This window comes from Macadamia integrifolia, unplaced genomic scaffold (genome assembly GCF_013358625.1).
Source record: "Macadamia integrifolia cultivar HAES 741 unplaced genomic scaffold, SCU_Mint_v3 scaffold1674, whole genome shotgun sequence".
In the NCBI taxonomy this organism is placed as follows: Eukaryota; Viridiplantae; Streptophyta; class Magnoliopsida; order Proteales; family Proteaceae; genus Macadamia; species Macadamia integrifolia.
The window spans coordinates 137,445-165,032 of record NW_024868301.1 but is presented as its reverse complement, the minus strand read 5'-3'; the positions used below and the strand labels follow the sequence as shown (position 1 = coordinate 165,032).

The window sequence follows — 27,588 nt, the reverse complement described above, 5'->3', positions numbered from 1 at the left end:
GTTCTAGCTTAAATTCATCGACAGCCTCTTTTGCTTTATTAAACGCGTCGTGACCATGTCATTCATTATTTTATGGTCCCGGAACAGACGTATTCTAAGCCTCATTTATGTGTTAGGTTTCGAGACTCTCGTCTTCGCACGTCGAATAGTACTCGTACCGTGTCTGCATATTATTGTACGAGACTAGGTAAGTGGAGAGAGGACATTGATTTTATTTTGTAGTGTTTATTGCATAATATCGTATATATCATCTTGCCATTCATGAATGCCATTTTCATGCATATGTTTGTCTACTGTCGGATGCATTTATGAATTGTTATGTTCTATCGTTAAATTTTCAAATACTTGTTACTTGCTTTGAATTCTGAGCATAGATTATTCAATTATTGGATGATGATGATTAGTTGGACATGTGATAAATTGCTAAATTAGATATCGTAGTCGATTTGAAAACGAATGCATTGGTGCACCGTAGAATGGGACACAAAGCACTATACGGTTTATGATTAACATTCCCTCATGCTACGACCCTTCCCAACAGGGGTTTAGGTGTTGAGTTATGACTGGGGGAAGCATCGATTGCAGACCACGGTGGTGGTTAGAAGTACACCTGGCTAATCAATTAGGATAGTTGGAAACCTTGGTGATATATTCAGAGGGCCGAGCATGCTGTATTTATTTTATGTTGTGGTTCGACTACGATTTATTTTTTTGAGTACTCATGGCCTGCCCTCTCCAATAACCCTATGGGTGTATCGCAGGATGGAGAATGTGTCTCGTACCGGGGCATACACGCACTGTGGTTGTGAGTAGCACGTAACATATGACTTAGTATTGTTGCTTAAGTGGATAGGCCTAAAATGAATCTTATGCATATAGGATCATTTGAAATGTGATTGCTTGTTTATGTCTTTCTTTCCATTTACTGAGCTAGTGAGCTCACCCCTTGTGTACATACATTTTTAAATGATTTTACAGGTTTCTCGGTAGAGGAACAAGAGCCAAGGCCCACTGATGAAATTCCAGTGGAAAATTGGTGGATCCCGGAGGGATTTGGGCACGGCGCCGGGTGCCCGTGTGAGAGATGCGTTGCAGTGCAACAATAGCTATTTCCAAACACAACTCTTCCTTTTGATTGTTTTGATGTATTTTCCTTTTTGTGCTCTAGATATTTAAATTGATATTTCTTGTGCAAATATCATGCCTGTGGACCCACATATAAATATACTATGTATAACAATTTGGGTATTAAGAGTAAGTGGGGAATTTACAGGTATATATATATACATGACGAGTCATCCGCTGAATTAATTAATTATATTTTCAAAACTTTGTGGCATACTTTGTTGTAGTTACCGCGTCAAATGACCCTGGTAGTTTTGGGTTACCCGAAGGTAACCCGGTCACCGATCCGATTCTATGGGAACAGGACATGACGAGAACACCATCAAGATTCCAATTATCAAGCCAAAGCAATGTGTTAGAACTATCTCCAATAGAATATTGGATAAAATAAAAAACGATGAGTCGATATTTAAAAATCTTTTTTCCAAACTCAAGGAGCATCCATTGTGATTGATGCAGTCTAAATGGAGTCAGACTTTAGGTATTTAGAATAAACCTTGTCAACTTAGTTTTTTTTTTTTTTTTTTTTTTTTTTTAAGCAATATTCCAGATAAGCTTAACAATCCGACAATGTTAGATTTCTTAATCCTATGAAGACTCAAGTCTCCCTCCTTCTTCGAAAGATAGACTTCAACCCAACTCAGAGGGTGAAGAATTTGGGATTATCACCACCTTTCTAAAAAATAAGAGGATATAAGAGACTCGATCTTTAAAGAAATAGAAGGAGAAAGACTTAAAATCCTAGACTAATAAATATAAGAGTTTTGCATAACTGATCTAACGAGTTCAAGATGTCCTGCAAAGGAGAGTAGTGTACTCTTCCAAAGTTAAATTCTCTTACAAATCCTGTCTAAGATGGGAGAGCAATGATGGATAACAAACTTGGAGGAAATCAACGGCAGGCCCAAATAAGTAATAGGAAGATGGCCCTCAGGGAAACCAAAAATATTAATTAAATGAGCCTTGAAAACCTCAGAAACATTGCCCAAAGAAAGAGAAAAAATTAAAGGGGTTAATATATAGAACAAACAAAGATTAAAGCATCAGAAATTGTAGTCGCAAATTATTGATTGGCTTTAGCAAAGATCATGAGGTCATCTATAAATTATAAGTGACTGATCTTTAACGCCTTACATTTAAGAATTGGATGGATAAAATTCCCCTAAATTTGGTTATTAAGATTTTGGAGAGGTCCTCAATGATAATAGAGAAAAAGAGACGAGAAATAAGACAACTTTGATGGGTCCCTAACTTTGAGGTAAACAAATCTTTGAGCGAGCCATGAACGAGCACAGAGAAATGGGGACAACAAATGCAACTATGAATCCAATTAACAAAATTAGGAAGGAAGCCTATGTTAGTAAGAAGATGATCAATATAATTCCATTTAATAGAATCAAAAGCCTTATGGATGTCCAATTTGAGGAGCACATAAGAGGCTATTGTCAGCAATATTCCTCCCAGTGAAAATTGTTTGATTATGGCTGACAAAATTATCAATCACTAGAAGAAGTTTATTTGCAGTGATCTTAGCAATAAACTTATACATGAGATTAGCAAGAGAAATGGAACAAAAAGATGAAATAAAATCCACGACCTCTTTCTTAGAAACAAGACAGATGAAGGTCTAATTTATGCAACCAACTTTACACGGGGTAAAAACAGAAGCTACGAATTTTTTTAATTATATCAGATTTAACAATGTCCCAGACACCAAGAAAAAACTGTAACAAAAGCCACAAGGGCCAGAAGCCTGTTTAGATTTATGAGATTTGATAGCAATCAAACTTTCCCCCTCAGAAGGAAGAGACGAAAGAGTCCTCTTAAGATTAGGATAACCTTAAAGAAATGAATATCTCCGAGATGGGATCAATAGGATTAAGGTTGGGAGGATTAAATTTATTCAAAAAATGAGTTATAAAAGCATATTTAATCTATCCTGGATCTGAAACAAGAGATCCAGAAGAGTTTCTAAGCTCATAAATGGGATTCAAAGTCTGCCTAGCTGAATGTTAGAAAGCTGCGACCTACAGACATCTACAGCTTGAGAAATATTTCCAAAAACATTTTTATTCCAAGTTCTTAAAGGTTACTTAATAGATTTAAGCTTTTGGGCAAAATTGAGAAGATGACAAGAGTTGTCCTTAACAGGAGAATCCAAGCATGGCTAATCAAAGGAATTCACTATGTGTAGCCTACATGTCAAAAAAATTGAATGGCTTTGCGCCGTAAGAAATATATGGGCTAATAGTGTCAATGGTTAGAGATACCCTGAGAGTCAAAGTGAGCCCGATGGAAAGCCATGAATCATTAACCAGAATCCTATCATACTTATAGGTGATACTAGAGCCATAAGTTCTATGATTAAACCATGTATATTTGAAATCAGTCCACCTAAGATTAGACACAAAGATATTACTGAGTTAAGTAGCAAAGTCATTTAACGCATTGTCATCTATTGGGAGGCTATCAGATTTCTCATGAGCAGAGAGAACAACATTAAATCCTCAATAATACACCAGTTCTTCCTACTTGACAAGAACTGTTAAAAAGAAAGGACCAGAGATTACCTCTTTTGACAAAGAGTTTGAGGCATACACTGTAGTAAGGGGGGGGGGTGGGGGAGGGGGAGGGGGAGGGGGGTTGATCTGCAAAATAGAAATTTTGAAGTGCATATATTGATCAGAAGCAGAAAGCAAATGAACCGAAATCTTACCTTTGTTCCAAAAACACAATATATGCATAAAGGAACTTCTACCATAGCTCTAAGACTTAGTCCAATAATTGTACATCCACATTTGTACAACAATACACTGACATTACTCTCGGTTAGGAGTATATTTAACTTTGATGCTTTCACTCTTGCACCTTGTCTCATTATAGCTCTACACTACGGGAACTTAGGTCATGGGCACTAGTCTAAGAAAACTGGTTTTTTTTTTTTTTCAAGTACTTAAAACAATGTTTGTTAGGGATAGGACTTTCATAGGCAACAACAACACCACATCTTAGCCTTATTCTAACTAAATGGGGTCTGCTATATGGATTTGATAGGATAAAATTATAATAGAATTATTAACATATATTAATTTTTCAACAGCCTCCTGATCCTCTCCTACACAGGTGTCGACCAGAGCGGTTTTATTGGGAGATCCCTAACCCCCTAACACTTGATAGTATCTAAATCCGGTCGAGTCCACCTCCCACCTCTTTTTTCGAGAAGCAAGTCTTTGCCCTACTCAAATGATGAATGTAAGATTGACCACGTTTTTTTTTTTTTTTTTTTAAGTGAGACCAATAAATGAGTATTAGTCTTATTAAAATTTCTTTTATTCTTTTAAGTATATAAACAATTTATTCATAATCAACGTGACATACATATGGCAAGAGTGGAGCACATTTCTTGAAGCCATGAAACTGAATTAGGCCAAACTATTGTACACATCACCAACTGTGTCCTCCATACCAAGGAGTCAACAATGCTGTTATCTCCCTATGAATAAATTGAAAATTAGATAAATGCAAGATATCCTCTAGAATATACCTTATCCCTTGTGAGTTTGTAAATTGCCGTTGAAGTAAGTTGAGATTATAAGCTACATGGTATCATACGAGAATTGACCCGTACAAAATACCAAATGGTCCGAAGTGGGACCTAGTCACACACGTTGACGCACGTGTGGTGCTTGAAGACTAACCACGTGACCTCACGACTCGTGCAATCACGTTAAAGTTGAACCTCATTAAGCTTAAGCACGTGCGAGAAGCATCCGCCAAAAGGGCCAAGTATGAGTGTATCATCCGACTGATTCCTGACACGTGGCATTGACACCGTCACTATTGGCTTTTGACACAAGTGAAGAAGCCCTCACATGGTCGCTGACACCATCTCCACCTCAATCACGTGCCGGGATGGTCCCACAAACAATATCAAACCATAAAATATTATTAAAAAAAAAAATTCTGAAAAATAAAAACCTCGACTCCAAGCAACGACCCTGGTACCCTCTCTTTTTCATTCTTTCCTTTTAATTCAAGTAATTAAGAAAAAGAAAATATCTCCACACTTTAATAAATAATAATGTGAAACACCTTATCATTTTCTCCCACGTCGAGAATGAGGTGGACTTCAATCTTCTCAAGTGCTCCAGCGATCATCCTACGTCTGGCAGTATCGAGAAGGACTGACGCCACTTGAGAGGATTCAATTTCCACGTGGATAGGTCTAGGGGATTGGAGGTTCGTAGGTTCGTGAGACTCGGGCCCACGAAACGAAGAAAATACACGTGGCAAGCAATGAAGACATCCAACGGTAGACTCGCTCTCACTCCTAATTGGCAGGTTGTACAGACAAAAGGCACGTAGTGGGACCGGAAATGTGGAAGTTATCTCGAGTTAAGCTGTAACCGTCGTGCTTAAACGTGGCTTAGGAATTTAATAAAGTGGAAAAATAGTGGTAAGAAAAAAAATAAACGCAACTCACGAGGAAAGATAAAGCAGAGGAATCCGGCTCTTTGAATACTTGGACGCTAATGCACCAGTCGCAGCGACTAACCTGCTTAGATCGGTTTCTAAGGAGTTTGAGAGTTTGAACACTTTTTTTTTTTTTCAAATATTTTTGTCTCTAATTATTTTATTAATTTTACTTTCAAAATTATTTTTCTACCCATTACAAGATTCTTGAGAGGAGGGGTGTCAGATTGATTCAGTTTCGGTTTCGGGTTCAAGCTACAGTATGTATACAAATCAAAACTAAAAATTGAATCGATTCGATTTTATTTAGAATTTATATGGTTTTAGAAATTCATTCCGATTTATTTGGTTTAGAAGAAAGCTTTTGGAATATCTTGTAATAGTCTTGAAAAAACAAGGTACACAAGTGAAAACAAGTAAAACTGTAGAACTATATGATAAAAAATAAGGAGACTTTGAGGGTTTAGATTGTTTCAATTTATATAGGTTACACTTCATTCAATTCGATTCAAGTTAGTGATTTTCAATCAAAACTTAGTCTGATTTTTGGGTTGAATTTTGAAGGTTTTGGTTCTGATTCTAAATTGTCACCCTTGTTGATGGTTTTAGGTATCTGGTATCAACTAGTTTAATATAAATATCATATTGATAACTCTCATATTGTATGGTTTTGTCCTTAAAGATATTGATACCTTATTAGATTTGAACAATTATACATTCAATCCATCCCCTGTTTGTAATTTATCGGTGAATCATATGAACCAGGTATCGGTATCGATATTGGAATCAGTCGATACCAAACCGATACCTAAAACCATACCCTTGTGTGAGAGAGGATAGGGGCATTGATGTAATTCTGTGGGAAGTGAGGGTTATGTGGGAATACTGAATCACCGAATTTATTAAAATTTTCACGGCAGGTAAAGATGCTTCTCCTTTATTTTTATTTATTTTTGGGTGGATGCTTTTTTCTACTCCTCAATAGCCTCCATTTTAGCTGTCTCTGTGTCACCTTCACAAGCACAAATAAACCCTACTCGGTCCCCTCTTCTCCTCTCTCTCTCTCTCTCTCTCTCTCTCTCTCAAGCTTCACACTCGTCCTCCCCATAACTCATCGCAGAAATCAATGGAAGCACCGAAATACTACCAGCACAGCGGCTACTGTCGTGCAGGAAATTCCCAATTCACGACGGAAATGCGTCATAACGATCCCAAATCCGGCGATCACTTCTTCATTGATGACCTCCTCGACTTCTCCAATGAAGACGCCATAATCAACGATGGTACCTTCAACTCCGTCACCAGTAATTCCACCGACTCTTCCACTGTTACTGCCGTCGGCAGTTGTAACTCTTCTTTCTCTGGTGGCGACCTACATTACTCCGGTGATATTGGTTGCCGCAATTTTGCCGACGCTCAGTTCTCCGGCGACCTCTGCGTTCCGGTAATTCCAAATGTGGATATACCAAATTTTACTCTTAAGTTCCTTTCTTTTTTTTTCTTTTTTTTTCCTTTTCTGTTTTCGCATATAGCGAAATTCTGAAATTTGAAAAGTTTGAATTCAAAATTCGCGGAAAGAAAATGAAATGACTTCAAATTTTCTGTTAAAATTCGTGTTGACAGTACGACGACTTAGCAGAGCTGGAATGGTTATCGAATTTCGTGGAGGAGTCGTTCTCAACTGAGGATTTGCAGAAACTGCAACTCATATCTGGGATGAAGGCTCGCATCGATGACGCATCTGAAACACAAGAATTCCAACAGGAGAACAACATCAACAACAACGACATCAACAACAACCCGATATTTCGACCAGAGATGTCAGTTCCAGGAAAAGCAAGAAGCAAACGCTCACGAGCTGCTCCCATCAGCTGGTCATCACGATTGCTGGTGCTATCCCCGACGACGTCTTCATCGGAATCCGACGTAGCATCGAGCTCCGGCAAAAAAACAACGAAGGGGACACAGAAGAAGAAAGAGATTTCGGACAATGCAGGGATGAATGGGGAAGGAAGGAAGTGTCTGCATTGCGCAACAGACAAAACGCCTCAGTGGCGAACAGGACCTATGGGGCCTAAGACGCTCTGTAACGCTTGTGGAGTTCGGTACAAGTCTGGCAGGCTTGTGCCGGAGTACCGGCCAGCTGCGAGTCCGACGTTTGTCCTCACCAAACACTCCAACTCTCACCGAAAGGTTCTGGAGCTTCGACGTCAGAAGGAGATGCATCAGCATCAACATCAACAGCAGCACCAGCATCATCTTCAGCAACAATTCCTGCATCCGAACACAGTTTTCGACGTGTCGAGCTGCGACGATTACTTGATTCATCACCACCCAGGCTCTGATTTCAGACAGCTTATCTGATCCGAGATTAGATTATAAATTGAGGTAAGAGTTAGCAGAATCCCAGTGAAATTGAGATGCTCAGGTCTTAGTGAACGAACGGAATCCTTTTTAGAGAGGGTTTCGTAATTTTCCTAATTAGTCGTCTTCTCCTATGTAAGAGTTCTCATTTTGTCCCCTAACTTCTCCAAACCATCGTAGCTTCTTCCTTGTCAGCTTTTATCTCCGGTTTCTTCTTTCCGCCAAATTCAGCAAATTGTGCAAGCAATTTTTCGTAATGTAGAGAGGTTTTTTTTACAATTTCTTCCATTTTCTCAATTCCGTTCTTCCCAAAATTTCTTGCCCATTAATCAAAAATGGTAAGAAAATAAAATAAAAAATATATAAAAATTAACCAGACCATGGATGATCTTACACATCGAATTGACTATCTTATGATACTATCAACTGGGTTCTTACAATGGAAGAAAAAAAAAGAGCCAAAAATCATGGGGATTAACCAAGAAGGATCAGTTGACATGGATTTCAGGGAAGAACTACTTCTGGGTATTCATTGATTTCTGTTAATACACAGTGAAACTTTATTGAAATGTGGTAAACGTTGATATCTTTTGCACGGAATTCCCAGTTTTGGGAGTTCGAGAAAGAGAGGAAGAGAATGTGTCAATGTCAGAGGTGGAGTTGTTGTTGCATCGATGAAAGATAGATAGATAGATGGTTTAGATGTAAGTTCTAGGAGAAAGTCTATAGATCGAAATACAGGGAATCATTATAATATATATACCATATTTATCAGAAAATACTGTCCCCGCGATCCTAAGACATGGCTAATATAGATGGGACCCACTGGTTCTTAATTAACACCCATGACACAATAACCGATATTATTCCTCCTCACTGTAGGCGATGAGGGAGCCAATAATGCAGTGGTCACATGTGCCCTTTCCATGCCTATGAATTTTATGAAATTTAATGTGAAAATTATAATAAAATATTAGTATGGGGTGATGTGGCGAGGCCACGAGGGTATGTAGAGTTGTAACTTTTGAATAATATTAGGAAGGATGATGGATTGATGATGCCACAATGTCTTGACTTAGACATGCATGATTAAAACATCAACTTCTATGTATTTCAATGGATAAGTTTTTAGGCTGCGTTTGGCAAATATTTCTATTTTGTGGCAATGTTCTTATGTGTACATCTGTGAGAGAGAGAGAGAGAGAGAGAGAGAGAGAGAGAGAGAGAGATTTGGTAATACTTCCGTTTTGTGGTAATGTATTTGAATTAAAAGAGCATTTTCTTAAGTTTATGTTCTTGGGAAAGTGTGTGAGAGAGTGTGTGTGTGTGTGTGTTATGACTCATGACATGAAATTCAAATCTTCTGCAATAAGCAGTGAGGTACGATAAGCATTAGATGACTGAGAGTATCTGGACATGTGTTCCAAGGGGTTCCTAACCACCCGATGTTCACTGTAATGATGCAATGATTATAGACGATTTTCACACCGTGACATGGTGTGAGGGATAAGGGTCATCATGAATTCGATTGAATTAAGATCTTTTCCTTGTAGATAATCACCCACCTCATCTTACACTATTCATACCCAAAGGTGGACCTCACAGCTCCATGGATGGTGTGAAAAAAATATTTTAAAATGCTTTCCACATTTAATATGGAATTAGACTCCTTTGAATGTGCCTACATGCTGCACGTATGACTCATGCTCAACAGTTATCCATTTTACTTTCAAAATTGTCTTTTCATATGCTCTTAATGGCAATAGGTGAGATAACTTTTAAGAAATACACATACAGACAACGTAACCAACCTCCTAAAGATGAAAATCTTGTTCACTTCTCCGAATTACAGAAATGAACGAATACCACCAAATGCAATTTTTTCGTATTTTTTTGCTTTCATAATAGAGTAAAAGTCTACAGAAATACCATGCTAAAAAAAAAAAAAAAAACCAAACGCGACCAAAGGACGTAAACAACGGAAATGACAGAAGCACATGCAGAACGTGACGTGCATGATTATAACAATAATAATAATTCAGTATCCATAGTTAATTTGTAACAGTATCCATGAATGAACATGATCCATATCCATACCTAGGGATCTCTCCATGTTTGGAGGTAGAAGGATGATTGTCTCCCTCCTCCAACCTCAACCCCACACCCAACACCCACACCACACAACCAAGCTTTACTGACAATGACTTGGGTGCCTCCCTGTTTTTAACCAATCTTTTCTATATAACCCATCATGGGATCATGAAGAAATGTACCAATTAAGCAAAATTTGAACCTTTGAGTGCCATTATTATTTGATTTGGCCCACCAGGCCCACTGGTTGCTACCTCTGCCCAACCTGATAGTTACTTGGCTCCTGGCTCCTGGCTCCTGGTTATAAGATAAACACTTCAAATCTGATATGGTTTTCAGTAAAATACCTTTATCCTTTACTTTAACTAAGACCTATTATGGAAGCCACTACAGCATTATCAACCACTGTGATTATAAAATAAATCTCTTTATCCTTTTTATACTTTCAGTAAATTAAACTCTCTTTATCTCTCTATCTTTTATACTTGAACACTAATTTGATCCATTGGCTTCTGGATTGGATTTCTTGAGGTGGGGTAGATCCAGTTGGCAAGAAAGATTCACCAATGCAATGGCAGGAGAAAGAATCTTGGCATAATTAATCTGAAAATTTTATTCTGCACCAACTATGGGTGACAATCAGTCCAGGTCAGGCTGTGGTCATCACTCAGGTTAATAGCTAAAAAAAAAAAAGAAAAGAAAAAAAAAGAAAAAAGTGTTTCATAAAGAAAAACAATGGCAAAATAGTTGATCCCGACTGATAAAGACTCATCCAAATCAGTATCAGTCAGGAGTTGGCCTTAACACTAGAAGTAATTCATCTTATGGGTGACTTTGTAGGTTTGATAAATGCTGGGTACGAAATCACATCAGCCTATAGCTGAGTCAGCTAGGCCAAGTGGTTCTTATCAGGCCCAAGTGTCTGTTTTTTACTGACACCACCACCCATATCAATATCATATCGGTATCAGTTAAATTCTCATCCATTATAGCCTACATAATACTAATACCTAAAACCATGGCCTAGAGAGCTTGAACCATAGCAAATCTATGTCAAAATCTTTGGTTCAATCTATGTCAAAATCTTCTTTTTCCCTTTCCCTTTCTCTTTATTGATTCCTTATTTATCATCATTTTTGACATTTACTTTGTTAGGTATTTGGGTAGAACTCATTTTCAAAAGCTAACTGTTAAGGAGAAGTTGCCTATGTACCTATAAGTTTCCACATTAGGCTACCCACTTCTCATGTAGAATTATTACTTTTGCCATCCACGTGAAATCCCAATATACTTACTTTCATCATGAAATTAGACTTATTTTTTCTTAAACAACCTAACATGTCCATTCCTAGCAGCCATCTAAATATGAACCTCATAATGAGATCTCTTTTTCTGCTGCTCCTGAACAACCAGATGAATACTTGCTCACGCAATTCTTCATTGACCAAGGATTTTAAACTCATGATTGGGTCGAAATCGGTTACTCATATCTCAGAACCCAACAATACAGTCCCAAAAACCCCAGAATCGGCCACTCTGGAAGGCCAAGGCCCAGAATTAGGATTGATCAAGTTCGATTCTGATCCAAATCAGCCGTTTCAACGGATTCTATTCAGATTTTTGCAGGTGTCGGTAATGAATGTAATCACCCAGTAACAGTTTACCACATTTGGGAAATATCCACGACAAAATCTTCAGCTGGAGCATTGTTCATATAAAGAACATGATAGTAGCACAAGTCACCTATTTGTTTCTTGCTAACGACGGATATCTAGACCTTCAGCCTGACTAGTCTTGTGGGCCCACACTGACCACACAATCATATGTAAATGCAACTAATGCACCACCAATAGATCACTTCACTAGATCACTATCTAGAGGAGGAATAGATGCCACAGAAATGGGAGAGCAGCTTCCATTTCTTTGGATAACCACTAGCACAAGGTCCTAAGCAGTACAGATACAAAGGATCCCCAGATGAGACGCCAAAGATGCCCACATGCACAGATGCACACTACATTATTATTTAATATCTAATATTAAATCAAGAAAGCAAAACACAGAGGGACATGGATGCAACGACCAAGCACGTTGCCTGGGAGATAAATTAAAGCTTCAGTTCCAACTAAATATGATTCTGTGTCTTGATTAGGTAACATCCGTACACAGATATTTTAGCATTTGCACATAAGATGGCCCATTGTCTGAACCTGTTCATTCATGCATGCATACATACAAGCATTTATATATACATGTGTGTATTTGCAGCCATGGTTTTTTCAGATATTATGCAAGACAAAGGCAAGATAACACATGGGCAAATGGGTATCCATAATAATGTCAAGGAAGAGAAAATTGATTGAATGATGTTTACTTCCATTGATCAGTCAAAATAGAACACATTTAAAAAAGAATTTAATTATCCAATTCAAAGTTGTAGCATTTGCTTCAACAGAAAGGAAAATCAATCCGAAGAAGGGGTGGAGCAAAGAGAAATTGAACAAAAATTTTGAATCCAAAGAGGGAGGGAGTTTCATCAATGGCAAGAGAGCAGTATTCCAAAAACTCTGGAATTCCATATGCTGCAAAATTATTTCTCTATTACAGAGTTGTGAATCAGATAATGATTCCAAGTTTTCTCCTCTATTCTTCCTCTACCTTGGACCAATCTCTATCAAACCATTGACTTCTTTTAACTTCGTGATCTTTCTTTATCTTGGCACGCTGAGACCTAATTCTTAATGAAAACAAAATGGGATGACAAAGCAAATATCAGCACCAACTTGAATTATGAATATAATATAAGCACCACTCCTAAGATTATGGGAATTTGTGGAAAAGTAAAGCAATGATATACCAATTACAGGCTAGAGAACTGCAATGTATATATAATATAAACTAGAAAAAACAATATCTAGTTTAGTCACCAAGAACTGGTGCCATGGAATCAATAAATCTTCCATTGGGCACTAAATTAGCAGTGGTTTGACCAGGATTGGTAATTTAGCATACCATTGTATTTTTTGAGTAAGAAAAAAGAGAACCAAAAACACAAAGAAATTGATTATGAACAAGGGAGAGGGTTCTCTAAGCAAGCAGCATAGAGGAGTGCATCAATGAGATCCAGCAAAACGGTATTGTACATTAAAGGGCAGCAAAGTCATTTCATGTGACGAGAGAGATAGGCACAGAGATGCTACTGTACTCTGCCCCGGTGGCTCAGAATCTTTTCCCATGAATTATTTTCTGACACTACTTGCAAGTGCAAGAAGATAACTATGTGTAATGTGCTTGACTCATTCCACGTGCACTAACTGAGCACATGGCCATGGAAAAGCCACTATAGAGAAATTTCTTGATACTCCCTTGCATTTGACTTTCAAAAATCAAAGGAGTATCAAAAGAAACGACAACTGATCACTCGTGTAAAAGACCAGTGGTAAACCCCAACCCCCACACCAACCCCCCAAAAAAAAAAATTTAATAAATACTTTTTTTGTGCACGAGCAAGGCAGCAACATCTACTGAGCAAATTTCCTTTTCCATCAATTTATCAGTGGAATAGAAAAGGTCCTCATTAAATCTGTATTTTTGGGGGGTTGGGAAGGGGGGGGGGTTGCAAGTGCAACACATGACGTGCAGCTTTATAACTGCTGGAATTATTTCCAATATGACCAAAAAGCAGGCACCTCGTGTGAAGCGCAATCAAATTTAAATGTGAAATATGCGTGGAAGGGTGAGTTTCAGCTGACAGTTGACTCTACATGACTTAAACTTCTATGGAAGCCCATTTCCATTGTCTCAAGAGATTCATGAACTTGTAACATGGGCTACAAGCTGACAACACTCTCTTCAATAGTTATGCTTTCAACCTAACAGTGTGGCTACCAGACATGCTTCGACTCATGCCCATTTGGTGCCTCAGTATATTAAGAAGTTGTACTAGTGGTATTTCAATCTATGCAGATACACAATATTAAAACAACCATCTGTATCCCTAGTAACATACATACAGATATCACATTCAATAACCATTACAAAATCAGTAGAAACAATCTACAAGTTCTTCAATTTGTTTGACAACATTTCTGATTTTTGTTTCAGAAGTTTCAGGCTCTGGTCTTCTTCCCATTTTCTCTTCCTATATATGTGGTTGGGTGGTGCTCTCCATTATATTAGCAGAAGGTTTTGTTCTACAATCTTACTTATAACCCGTAGTTCCTAGAGCAACTTCTAAAGTTCTAATATCCATTTTGTGTAACTTCCAATATTCTTTCTTTTATCTTTCTTTTTATCAACAAAAAATGGTTAATGGCATCATCTGACACTGATGCAGGACATGGGGTCTTGAAGAGGAGGAAGATCCAGCCACAATTCCAGGTCTGCTCCTATCAAGCCAGTCTCTTTTTGGCCTTCATATGGGCCAGCAATGGGGCCAGCATAACCTGCATTATAGGCCTGATGGCTGGAATTTTAGGCCCAAGTGATGGGCCTGGTTTGGGCCCATTAAGTGAGCCTTTAGTGACTTGTGTGGGAGGCCTCTTCAAGGAGATTTACTTTAATATTTGTTCCTATTTTGAGAGTCATTTAGTTTCTATTTGATGTAATTAGAAATTAGGAAGCAATCTAAGTTAGTTTCCATTCTTATTTAGATTTTATCTTGAAAGAGATCTCCTCCTCCACACAAGGAAGGTTTACTTTCGGTTTTATGAATAAAAGTGGGGTTGTCCACACAGGACCCCCAATGATTTGAGTTTTGAGAAAGCTTGGCTTGTGCCTTGGTGCTTTGAGAGACAGATGGTGAGAGACTGACCAAGGCCCTCACCTATGGCCTTAGTCATATCCCCCCCTTCTTCTTCTCTCCTCTCTTCTTCTATCTTTTCACTCAACAGTTTCCATTTTCTTAAACCTGCAACCAATTTTTTGTTGTGAGGTACCAAGACTCTTTTACACTGTTACGGTTGCTGTTTGATCCTCCAAGGCTGCTCCATTGATTTTTCCAGACACCAGGTTTAGAAGATTCATAAAGCAACCCTGCAGCACCCTGGATTTGGAGTTCTGTGGCAGTAATTTGCAGGCCATGTTATGTCATAACCTAGCCATCATCTTCAGGCCATATTCTGGTATTATACTACCCATCCAATTCCTTCACTTGATGCCGGTTTTAGCCCCATTCCTTGGCTGAATAGTCCTGTGACTGTAAGATCCTAATTTCTCGCTACAGTTTCTAAATCTATTCAAGAGTCCTTACACTCCATCCAGCCATCAGTTGTCGCTGATCTTTCTAAGTGTTTAAGAGTACCCTAGAACCTTCCTTTGACGGTAACCTCAACCCCATCCATGACACCAATCGCCTACTGTTTTCAGATGACCATTAGTTACTAATTTTGGGACTGTTATAACTACATTTCTATCCATTGGATTACATTTCAGTCCATTGATATATTTTACTCCCTATAGTGAATGGTTGCTATGTTGTTATGTTGATGGGGGTTTGCTGTGTGGAAGTGTATATACATTGGTTAGTTTCTAATTCTGGAATCTACTGATTATTTTGGCGTTTATACAGTATCTCTATATCCTATCGTTGGATTGCGATCACGTTTGTAATAGTAAGGACCCCAGGGAAGCCTATTACTGCTGTTAATTTGGAGCTGATCAGACATATATATTGAGGGTAATTGCTGTTGTTCAAGCTGCTAATTTGTGAAGCCCTCTGATTCTGTCAATGGGATTCTGATTTCTAAGGTAGTGTTGGTTCGAATCTCACCAGTTGCATTACATATTGAGACTGCTGTGAAACACAGAAATATCATTTTTTTTTTTTTACTTTGCAAGTGAATCTGTAGGTTCCAAAGAGTGTAAGATGAGATGCCCCCCCCCCCCTTTTTGGGGGAGGAGGGGGAGGGAGTGAGTTCAGGGTCGCAAGTGGGAGTGAGGATAGGGGCTTCAAGTAAGCCAGAGGCATAATGAAGCGTTACCGGGGAATGTTAAAAGAGTGAAGTGGGTAATGTAGAATGGGGAGAGAGTGAAGCATTGGGAAGATGAGTGGAAAAGGAAAGAGAGGTTGAATCAGACAGTCCTAATCTTTACAGGATTTCAAAGGATAGTTGTCAGGATTGTTCAGAGATATAAGAGAAGGCTGTACCGTGGGATAGGAAATTTTCTAGGAGAAGATTCTCTGATAGAGAGGTTGAGAAGTTTGCCAAGCTTGTGCAGGTAATGGGCGATTTAAGAGTGTAGAATGATGAGGGCATCACTCAAGGATTTAGGACTTACCAAATGAGACACAAACATATGCAGCCACGTGTCATTTCATTATGACTAGATGACCAAAACTAAATGCATTTTTTTTTTTAAATTTATTTAGTGATAAAATTATTATGTATTAATGTCGGAAGTTATTAGGGAGTTGCCACAAAATATAGTTATTAGGGAGTAGTTGTTTCGGGAAAAATAGCTATTAGGGAGGTTTATTTATTTATTTATTTATTTCAATTTGGGTTTAAAAGGTTGTATTTCGAAATGGAAAACAAGGAAAGATTATGTTGACACTTGGAGATTTCTTCCACTCTCTGCAGTATGAGTGGTTCCTGCAAACCTTGGAGTGAATCCAAGATGGTGTGAAGCCAAGCCCCCTCTCTCTTCCCTCTTCTGCTACCACCCTCTTCCTCTCCCCTAAAATTTTTCTACCAGTCCCAATTTTCCCACTTTTTTATATCGCAAACATAATAGGGATTCATCAATTAACAGAAAGGTGGCAGTGGGACAGCAAAGGAAGACCTGTATTAGATTTCCAAATCTGTCCTGGATCATAGAGAATTGGGAAAACCAAAGAAAATGGAATTTCTATTCTAACGGGTCTTCTTCTGTTAAAGCTTATTATTATGACATGAAGCCTCCAGATAGGTTGCATTAGGATCTCAGAAAAGCCTAGTGGAAGAAGGTTCCACCAAGGACTGAGGTCTTCATGCAGGTGCACTTCAACGGGTGTATAGTAAGCTACGAGGTGGTGCTTTCTGTGAATCTAACCAGGAATCAGCTATTTATTTGTTTATTTATGATGTAAATGAGTTGATAGATTTTGTTCAACTATCGCAGCTAGAGTTGAAGGTGCCACTGGAGATTTAACTTCTGATCTCTGAATGGTAGGTCTGAAATTTCATTGCTAAGGGAAGATTCTGTGGAATATTGTTCCTTTCCTTGTGGTTTACGCACTTTGGAAAGACAGAAACAGCATTCTTGAGGATGAAAAGAAAGTGGAGTGATTGGAAGGTCTCCAAGTCAAATTTTATTCTCAGAGGCATTTTACACGACTAATTATGCTCAGGTTCTAGAATTTCAGAATTGGGTCTGGTTTCTACTCTGTATATGGCTTCTGTAGCTTCAGATGTCCATGGATGATACCGTTTTAGTGTTTGGGTTATGGATTTTTGTATATGGGGGGTCTCTCTTGGGGTAATTCTGTCGAGTATCTGCCCCCTGGTGCCTTGTTCATCTAATTTTCTCAAGTTGCTATCATTTCTGTTCTTATTTAAAAGGAAAAAATTAATGTAAGAAGACAACAAATAATAATCAGAGAAAAAAGTTGCTTACACATACGAAGATAAAAATGGAGATCAAACTCCAGGATTTGCACGGCAGAGCATACCCTGAGACCGGGATCTACAACTCAAGTCCATGCCGAGACACGATGTGAGACGAGCCGAAGAAACTGCGCTGTGAAAGGGGAGAAGAGATAGGACACCACCCATCTCAGAAGGTAACCTGAAAAGCACAAATGAAAATATTGTAAACTCAACCCAAATGGGAAAAACACAAACTTGTTTTCGAGAAGAACCAGATTAATTGCCTTGGAAAGGTAGGAGACAAGAGACGACTTCGCGTTGACGGAATGGATTTGCCGCTGGGTTTATTCATGGCCGATTTCAGGAAGTTTTGAGCAGGTCTTGAGATCGATCGACATCTAGACGCCATGAGAGAAGATATCCCGAGCTTTAACGTTGAAACGGGTTTTGAGCCTTTAGCCTTACACTCTTTTAGGGAGGGTTTTTAATTTCAACTCAGGGTTTAAGAAAATTGGGATCGGCGGATCGCATCGTTTGGTAGGCCGATTCGGACGATACGGAGCGGAGAGGCCGAAGGGGTGACGTGAGGGCCTGCACCAGACCTATTTGAGGTGGGTTACTGGGCTTGGACCAATATTATGGAAAGAGGACTCGACCTACACGGATCAACATTTTGGGCGGTCCAAATTAAAAGCCAGGCGAAAAAAAAAAAACTTCATAGGAGCATTAGGACGAGTCTCCCAGGTAGGGATATATATATATTTTTTTTGGTGAAAGAAAATTTATTATTGGCGAGGGAAAGAAGTATCACACAATCAGCAACATACAAAAGGTGAACATATGGGGGAGGGGAGGAAAACATATGGAGGGAAGATTGGGAGGCCGCAACTCTCCCTACCAGGGAATCAGTGACTGCATTATCTTCGTGCAAAGTATGAGTGAAGTGAAGGGATGAAAATCTCTCAGCTAGCCCCAAACAGTCAGAGATGATGTGGGATATACACCATGGGCAAGAGGATGAATGACCCCTCAAGAGATTGATGATGAGAAGGTTGTCACCCTCTACAATAATGGACTGAAAGCCACGCGAAAGAGCCCAAGTAAGTACAAACCGAACAGCAACTGCTTCAGCCACCAGAGCATAAGTGAATCCAATACCCTCAGAGAATCCTCCGATAATTGCTGAGTGAGAGTTACGATATATGCCACCAATGGCTGCTGGCCCAAGATATTCCTCTACTTGTGCCGTCAACATTAATCTTCAAGTGGCCTTCTAAAGGGGGAACCGAGGAGACCCATTGAGTAATGGGAGGGGTGGCTGGGCAGTTGGCGGGTAAGAAATCCCTAGCATCATAAATAGCCTTTAGAAGAATGGAGTGATAATTAAAAGGTTGACGACGAATCCCAATAGGAAACCCATATTTTCTAGATCACGAAACAGAAGAGACTAAATTGAAAGCTGAACTCCCTAGATGGGAAGAAGAAAGCCAAAATTTCTTTAGCAGCGATGGCAAGGAATGATGTGAATTGAAGCTGAGGAGTGCTTGAACATGAGACTAGACCAAAGATGTGATGGAACAGTCTAATAATAGATGGGCAGCAGATTAGAGAGCTTCATGGCACAGATGACAAGTTGAGAGATTTGAAAACAGTGGCCAATGAGAAAGTCGCGAAGGGGGAGTTTATTATGACATATTTTCCAAATGAACATTTGAACTTTAGGGGCAGTAGGAAGTTTCCAAATGCAGTTCCAGATAACAGTAGGTGCAGAGTCGGGTATGACACCAGACTTGGCCAGATGATATGCAGATGCCATTATGAAAGCACCGGTAGAGGTGGAAGACCACACCAACTTATCTTCTGAAGGAAAGATGGGAAGATGTATAGTCAGGATGGAAAGAGCAACCTTAGGTGGCCACCAATAAGATGTCCCGGCGCCAAGTCCGTGCATGTGAAACAATAAGATGAGATACTAAGGTCGGGGTTTCCCTTGGAAAAGGGAGCAGAGCGACGAGAGGTAAGGTTCCAGGGATCCAGTTATCCAGCCAAGGGTGAACAAAACGACCATCCCTTATAGAGAAGAAAAGACCTTTGAGCAAGAGATCCCTAGTTGCGTAGATTGATTTTCACCCCCAAGAGGAAGTGGACGGACATTTAGCATGGAGGAAGGACGAAGTGAGGAAGTATTTGTGCTTCATCATTCTACACCATAGGGATGTGGGAGGCTGCAATAATTCCCAACCCTTTTTTTCCAGTATAGCGAGGTTGAAGTCTATCGCCTTCTTTAAATTCAGGCCGCCTAGGTGTTTAGGAAGACAAATGGTAGACCAACCTATGGTCAGGGCATGTCGTGAAAGGCCATTGGACCAAAAGAATTCCTGACAGGAGAAATCCAAAGCTTTATGGACTGAAGAAGGAAGTTGGAAGCAGGACATGGTGCATGTGGCATTGCAGATAAACAAGCTTGAGTGAGAGTGACCTTACTCGCCGGGCTTAAAATTGTCGACACTTACCGAAGAAGATCAGCACAATGTCTTGGAGAGTTTATCGCTAATAAAAAGGGAGTCCCAAGTATTTGTCCAATACGCTGGTGGGAATGATTTGAAAATATTCCCAAAGTTACCTCTTTGTATTAGAATCCACATTGGGACTGAATTGAGCTCATGACTTAGCAAGATTAACTTTTTGGCTAGAGTAATTGCAATACTTGTCCAGAGTGGCTGTAAGAGTTCTTGCCTCAGCATTAAAGCTCATCAAAATACTATTAGATCATTAGCGAAGGCCATGTGCATGACCCATTCACCACCCTTGCAAAGTTGGATGTCATTGAGGCGTTTTTGCTGCAGATCCAATGCCAGTCGAGTAGAGAGGACCTCGGCACATAATACAAATAGATACGAAGACAGGGGGTCTCCTTGGCGGAGACCTTGTGTCGGTTTGAAAGGAGCAAGAGGTGAGCCATTGACTAGCACACTAAGCTGTGTGTTCTCGACATAGAACATAATAGGATGAACCCTGTCTGCTTTAAAACCATAAGAAAGAAGAACACGACAGAGAAACGACCATTCCAGCTGATCATAGGCCTTGAGCGTATCAAGCTTGAGAGAAAATAGACCACCTTTGCCAGTTCGAGTGCCTTTAATCTTCTGAAGTAATTAATTGCATATGAGAACATTGTCCTGAATATGACGGCCTTTGATTAAGCCATTCTGGTTGAAAAAAATGATCAAACTGGAGAGACTTACAAAAGAGATGTATGTGAGAACTAGAAATCTTGGTTTCAGACAAAAAAACAAGGAGGGTTGATGCTTAGCTACTAGATGATGAATTTCTTGCCTTGTCAAAGGTCGACCCAGCCCCCGACAGTTCAACGAAAGGACTTTCATGGCTGCTCTGGTGGTTGAGAATGGCCAGCCACTTGAGCCTTAGAGTCTACATTCAGCTCAGAGTCCTTAGCGATATCGACATCATCAAAGGTTGGTTTGTGTCTTTTAGAACTCTTACCACATCCTTCAGGGAACAGAGGAAGAGTAACAGGATCAACTGTATCATCCAAGCTTGAGCGCTTCCTGGGAAATGTGGGTATCAGTTCATTGATGCAAGCAAGAAGAGGAAAAAAAGGGCCAGCCTGAAATGGATGTTTGACTGCCTTTGGAACCAAGAATCATCTCTTTTCCCTCGATGATCAGATGCTGGCAATCTGCCTTTGGAGAGAGGGATTGTTCTTCGCCGACACCCTACACCGATGGCTGGACCTAGAAAGGCTGATATCAAAGAAGATGACCCTGATCAGCATTGGAGAGGTCTTTGATGTAAATAGTATTCCCTTACCAATCGTGTAAAGAGGTACCATTGTGGATCTGTGGCGTGCCAGTATGGGATGATGAGGAGATCCTTGAGCCTGTGGAGGCTGCACATTGGACCGAAGAAAGTTAAACATTATTCTGCGTGTGTTGGACGATGTCAATGGCACCTCAGGGCCCATAATGTAAGCCATGTAAATGATACTTGGCAAGATTTTACTCTTACGTTTGGGGGTAAATGTTGGTGGTCCACGCCCAGCGGCTGTCCCACGGCCTTCGATAGAGTTGCCAGTGGTAAAAAACTCGCCATAGATAGCACAAAACTTAGTCAACAGACTAGCCCAACGTGGTTGAGAGGCTCGTTGGGGCAAAAGAGATTTTTCAACCTCTATGGTACCCAAGGAAAGAGCATACAGAAACTCATCGTGAGGTTAATAAGGATATTCTTGACCTACATATCCAAAACACAGACAGTTAGGGCACATTATCTCAGGGAGACACTCATAAGAGAACTTAATTGTGGTGGTTCCATTTGGACCAAGATTGGCCTCTACTTGAGAAGGTGGACATTAAGTCAGGGGTATCTGTAGAAACGCAACCCTAAAACGATGCAGAAGATAATGGAAAAACAAAACAAACAATGCACACGGATTTTACGAGGTTCGGCAAGGTTGCCTACGTCCCCGGTGAGATGAGATCCTGCTTCACTATCAATGGAGAATAGGGTTACAGCGCTCGTCCTCACACCTCTCAGTATTGCTTGCATTACAGAGAAAGAAACCCTCGCTACAAATATATAGCGAGAAAAAACCCTAATCTGGATTAAACTACAATTGTCACCCTAATCCGAATTAAACTACAATTGCCCTCAAATAAAAAATTCGAGCGGGGGGCTGCACCCCCCTACACCCCCTGCATGCAGGGGGGCCTCCTGCCCCCTTGCAACCCCCACGGCCCACTAACCGGCTAGCGGGACCGCCATCTTGGCTGTCTAGGTGCTGCACCAGTACTCCCTGGATTAAACTGCGACGGAATACAAGACATCATACACCAACAGTATCACCAACCATTCAGCTGGATTTAAGGAGGAACTCACGGACACTGAAGGAATCTCAAGGTCCATACATCGTCCAGCCCATGAGAAGATGGAAACCAAAAAATCCTTTTCGTAGTAGATCCAGTTAAGATTATCGATTTGAGCCCAAATAGTCAAGAGAGGGAACTCAACCAAGTTGGCCGGAACATCAAGATTCCAATGTTGCATGACTGTCAGGTGACCTTGATATAGCCAAGGCTGGGAGAACAAGACAACATGCATGTCACGCACACCGTTGAGCTTTAGGATAAAACGATTAGGGGCCTTATCCAGTGGGTGGATTTCAAACCCCTTGAGCAAGTGTGAATGCCCTGCCTTTGTAAACATTGTGCGAAGCTCTGAGACCGACATGCGAACTTTATCAAGAGCGCTCCCAATAATAGCATACTGAAGGTTTTGTCTAGCATTGTTCAGTGAGGTCTCAGACATAGATACAGGGGGACATGCACATCAGGGAGATCCAGTTTGGAGGACAGTTCTTTAGCCACTTGATCAGTAATGGACTGGTGGGTCTCGGCGGAGTGGAAGAAGGACGAGGAGGCCATGATTGGATAAGATGAGATTAATAGAGGTGGAAGAGGTGAACACAGCAATCCCACAAGTACGATCACTGTAAGGATTTCTACAGGGGGGTTAGAGGGAGATGCCAACCACTCTGTGAATCTCACCTTAAATAGGGAAGAAAAAATGGACTGAGAACCATCGGAATCATTGCTAATCTTAGAGAAACCAAACCCATAATCAAAGACTGGATTTATTGCATGCGGATAGATATCTGAGACAGAAATGCATAATGACATGCAAAGCTAATTTCTTGGGAGAAAGATGATTTCGTGGGAAGATGAAGAAGAAAATCTTCAGCCATTGGACCGCCGCCAGGAATGATGGTAAGAAACTGAAGATGATAGGGGAGAGAGCGGGAAAATGAGCATGTCCTTCTATAATAAGTTCTACATTTGAGGGGTTTTTGAGTTCTACAAAATCTACCAACTAATTTGGTCAAGGCAAAAAGTGTAGATAGGGCTATCAATGGATAGGATTTTGAGTCCGATCTCATAGATATATAGGAATATGGTAAGTTTTAACTAGGAAAAACCAAATCCCTAAGGCTTCGTTTATTTTCTTGTGGAAAAATTTTTATAGGAAAGTAGATTTTTCATTGTTTGTTTTCTTATTTGGAAAATTTTCACAATGCAAAATTTGATAGGAGACCCTATCTTTCCCGGAAAAGAGACTTAAATTTTTTTTTTGCCAAATTTATATAAACAATGCCCCCGTAAAATACCCAAAACATGAAACCAAAAAACATGATTTCCAAAGTTTGCAAGCTTCTATCTTGAGCTCCCCTTCATTTCCATAGTTCTTTTCTTGTTCTCTCCATTGCAACTCTTAAACTAATTGCAGATCGAAGCCTCTGCAATCTCCTCTACGAAGCTCTGTGAACTCATCTCTAGTTCTATAGAGTTCTTGGTCTCGCTTTTACAATCTCCTAAATTGATTAGTGAGTGGTTGAGTGCATGCAATACTCGATTTCAATAGAAGAAAGGCTTCATGAGTTCTGCCTGTTACAATTATTTAGGGTTTCATAACAGATCCTAATTGGTTCCCATACAGATAATTAGAACACGTTGTCAAATTAAAACATAAATGATTAGATAAAAAAATAGATGATTGATTTATACCTGACACCTAGTATGTTTGAGACGATCGACACCATTCTTCACAGTTTCCCTCTCTTGGCTATGGATCTTCTACAATTCATTAGATCTCCTTGTTTCTCTCACTTTACTGGTAAAGTTGAGAAGAGTGAATATTGTTGTAAGGACCCAAAACCCACTATTTGTAATATTGTCCTGCACTCAAAATCCCAAACCACAATGGGTCAGCATATCCCTAGTCCTGAGAATGAATCGAACTAGTTCATGCAACTTGACTCTCACCCATTTAATCAACTCAAATAATTAATTAAGTCCATAAATTCAACAATCTCCCACTTGGGCTACATTAATTATAAGGATGTCTTTTAAATTGGGATGACCATAGAATCTCATTATATTAACCACTCATACTGTGATTCAATTGAAAAATCATTCACATCGAACAACAACAGAAGATACATCTTAATATACGATATACAACTCTCTGTCATTACAAACATAAGTAAATTTCTCAACACGAATTTATGCGAGATATTAACATGAAAGTATTGACATATCTCCAAATAACACTGTTGTCATTTCATGCAGATCCTTAACTGTAATATTAACCTTTACTATGACAAATCGCTTCTGATCTGAGGTTAATATCTAGCTGTGACTTTTTGCCTATAAACTGTGATAAATATTACCTTTAAACTGTAGTAAAAATATTACCATTGAACTGTGGCATGTACTACCTTTTAAACTGTGGAAAAAAATATTGCCTATCACTGAGGCAATTACTGCTTATAAGACATGCTAAAATAAAACCATAAAGAAATTAATAAATGGAATAATTGTGCATAATATAAATGTTAAAATGTAATCATAATCCATCAAATTGTGGCCCAAAATAAATGGGCTAAAGTTTCAAAACATAAACAAGTAGTTAACAAGAAGCAAAGCTCCCACTAACCAAGCATTTCAAACAACTTAAAGAAATCCTAACTACTTAATGATATTTACTTCTAATCGTTCCCAATTGCTAATGATCAGTCTACCTCACCATTTCTTAGTATCCTCCTATTATCAACCACATAATTCCTTTCTTTTCTAACCATTTCTTGAAAATGAAGCAGTCCTTCTTCACATGTCCTTTCTTGTGGCACCAGAAATACCCTATGTTGTTTCTTTTCATCCTGAGCATTCTGAGATGTGTCAAGCTCTTGAAAGCCTTTAGTCCTGTCATATGACTTGAAGTTTCCTTTCTTAAAAAAAACCTTGTTCCTTCTATTTGGTCCACCAAAAGATCTCTTGTAGAATGTTACATTTGCACTCTCAAACCTACTTTGTTTCAATTTTTCTTCCTCTTGAGTGCAAATGGAAATAAGTTCATGTAAGTTCCAATTGTACTTTAGTGTAATGTAGGTAGTCTAGATAACCCTATATTGACCTAAGAGGATACCCAGTGCAACGTGAACAATACACTCTTTATCAATCTGTATTCTAAGATCCTTATACCTAAAATGTATTCCCTAACACTCATATTTTTACCATACCTTGTATTCACTAGCCTGTTCATCAATGTGATTGTCTCAGCTTTCTTGTCAAATTCAAACCTAGGTTTAACAACATCCAAGAATTCTTTGGCTGTGTCTTTGATTTTATGTCTGCACATATAATTTCAGAAACTATTTTTTTACAACCAGCATGCACTTTTTGTTTGCATTTGTCCATTTCTTAAACTTGGTCCTTTCAACAGCAGTGCTTGTGTCTGTGAGAAGATTATGTTTAGGTTCCCTAAGTGCCAAGTCTAAATCAAGAAGAACCAAATGCAATTCTAATTCCTCCACCCATTTTTGATAATTGTTATTAGTAAGAATTGAGATGAAAGATACATAACTTAGGGAATGGGCATCCTGCTAGGGCATTAATAACAACATAATACATGCCAAATTTTAAAATATAAACCATAATTTTAAAGCATCTAATACCATCAATATGTTTTTAAATAAGAGTTATAACTAAAATTATATCCCTATCCTTTAAGAATTAATTGATGCTCTTATTTCATTGTTTTAACTATGAAAGGAACGCTAACATTAAAAAATTCAATCACCTTTGGGCAAAAGAACTCCTAAGTCAATGTCCTTTCCTAACATATGGATATTTATCCTCAAACCATGATGCCATCACTTTTTGAAAAATGTCACATTTACAGTTAGAGAAGATACAATTGAATTGAATGTACCACTTTGGTGGATTTCACTGAATCCTATCATATCTTTCCCATTAGAGATGTGTATCTTTGTGTTTAGAAAAATATATTCAAAAGTGTCACTAGGACAACAAAACCATATAAGAGTCACAATCATAACTACATTCCTGTCATTTGGGCTGAGAAACCTCTTGGTTACTATCATTTTGTTTAACTTGGGTAAATATCATCGACTTTGCTGCCTCTGAAGAAAATTATGGAAGAATAAGATATGTCACTTTGGTGGATTTCACCCCACCCTTTCATGATTTCCTAAAAAATTTATTATGCAGCTAATGATATGTAAAAGCTTACACTTAGTTCTATTTTAACCTATATCATTTATAAAGTCATTCCAGATCTCATGGTGACTAATGACATAGTTATTTTTCAAAACATCAATCAATGGCCTCTTAGTTCTATGATTAAAAACAAATATAACATAAAATGCCATAGAACAAATTATATCATTAAATGTGGCCCGAAACAATGAATCCAATGCAAAAAATGATTTCAATTTGGCCTTAAAATGACATTTAAAGTAGTTAAAATAAAAGGCAAAAAGGAACCAGAATCCAAACAAGCCTTTAAGGTTTTTTTTCCCTAGTCAACGTTGATCAATGCCAAAAAAGGCACTACCAGCTAAGTTTTCCGACGATCCACCGGAAAACCCAAATGGGTAAAAATATGGATCAATGGGTCGGGTTTTGAGTCAACCCAAACTGGTCCTATTTGACTATGAATCGGTTTAGTCATGGTTGGTCCTAATCTGATTTGGTTCACTTTGGTTCAGTTCTTTGAACCACAATAATCAATTGATTTTTTTTTTTTATTTAATGGATCAAGTCAGTGGGCCTTAGCCCATAAGATTTGAGTTATGTTTTAAAACAAAACTTATATAAAAAAAAAAAAAAATGGCTCAACCTATTAGTTCTTAAAAAGGTTTTTTGACTTAAAATTTTGATAGAGGCTCTCCATCGTAGGAAACCATATGTAAGTAACAGTTTGTTATGCCAAGTTATCAAGGCTTTGTTGGTCCTAATAGAATGATAGAGTCCCGTTTAATTAAGTCCCTCATCCACTTAGAGATCTACTAGGGATCCTACCCACGTAAAGCCTAATACCCTCTTCTTTCTCTTCTCCAAGCAAAACAGCTGCTGCTGCCTCTGTCGAT

At 39.0% G+C, this 27,588-nt stretch overlaps 2 protein-coding genes across 4 annotated transcripts; one reads left to right on the top strand and one right to left on the bottom strand.

The window, feature by feature from the left end:
- Positions 1-6,594: 6,594 nt before the first annotated feature.
- Positions 6,595-8,250, top strand: LOC122064503 (GATA transcription factor 12-like). Its single transcript, XM_042628210.1, has 2 exons — positions 6,595-7,042; positions 7,222-8,250. Exons 1-2 carry the CDS (start codon positions 6,725-6,727, stop codon positions 7,960-7,962), a joined length of 1,059 nt encoding a protein of 352 aa, XP_042484144.1. The 5' UTR covers positions 6,595-6,724; the 3' UTR covers positions 7,963-8,250.
- A 4,158-nt stretch (positions 8,251-12,408) lies between these two features.
- LOC122064500 (protein NONRESPONDING TO OXYLIPINS 2, mitochondrial-like) lies at positions 12,409-18,102 on the bottom strand. Of its 3 annotated transcripts, none has more exons than XM_042628205.1 (3): positions 17,906-18,102; positions 17,650-17,820; positions 12,409-12,790 (listed from the first exon to the last, which is right to left on the bottom strand). In XM_042628205.1, the coding sequence occupies exons 1-2, from the start codon at positions 18,028-18,030 to the stop codon at positions 17,673-17,675; spliced, it is 273 nt and encodes a 90-aa protein (XP_042484139.1). In that variant the 5' UTR covers positions 18,031-18,102; the 3' UTR covers positions 12,409-12,790; positions 17,650-17,672. The 3 variants fall into 3 exon arrangements, with proteins under 3 accessions (XP_042484139.1, XP_042484140.1, XP_042484141.1); XM_042628206.1 differs by having other exon boundaries at positions 17,656-17,820; XM_042628207.1 differs by having other exon boundaries at positions 17,705-17,820.
- Between the last annotated feature and the right edge of the window lie 9,486 nt (positions 18,103-27,588).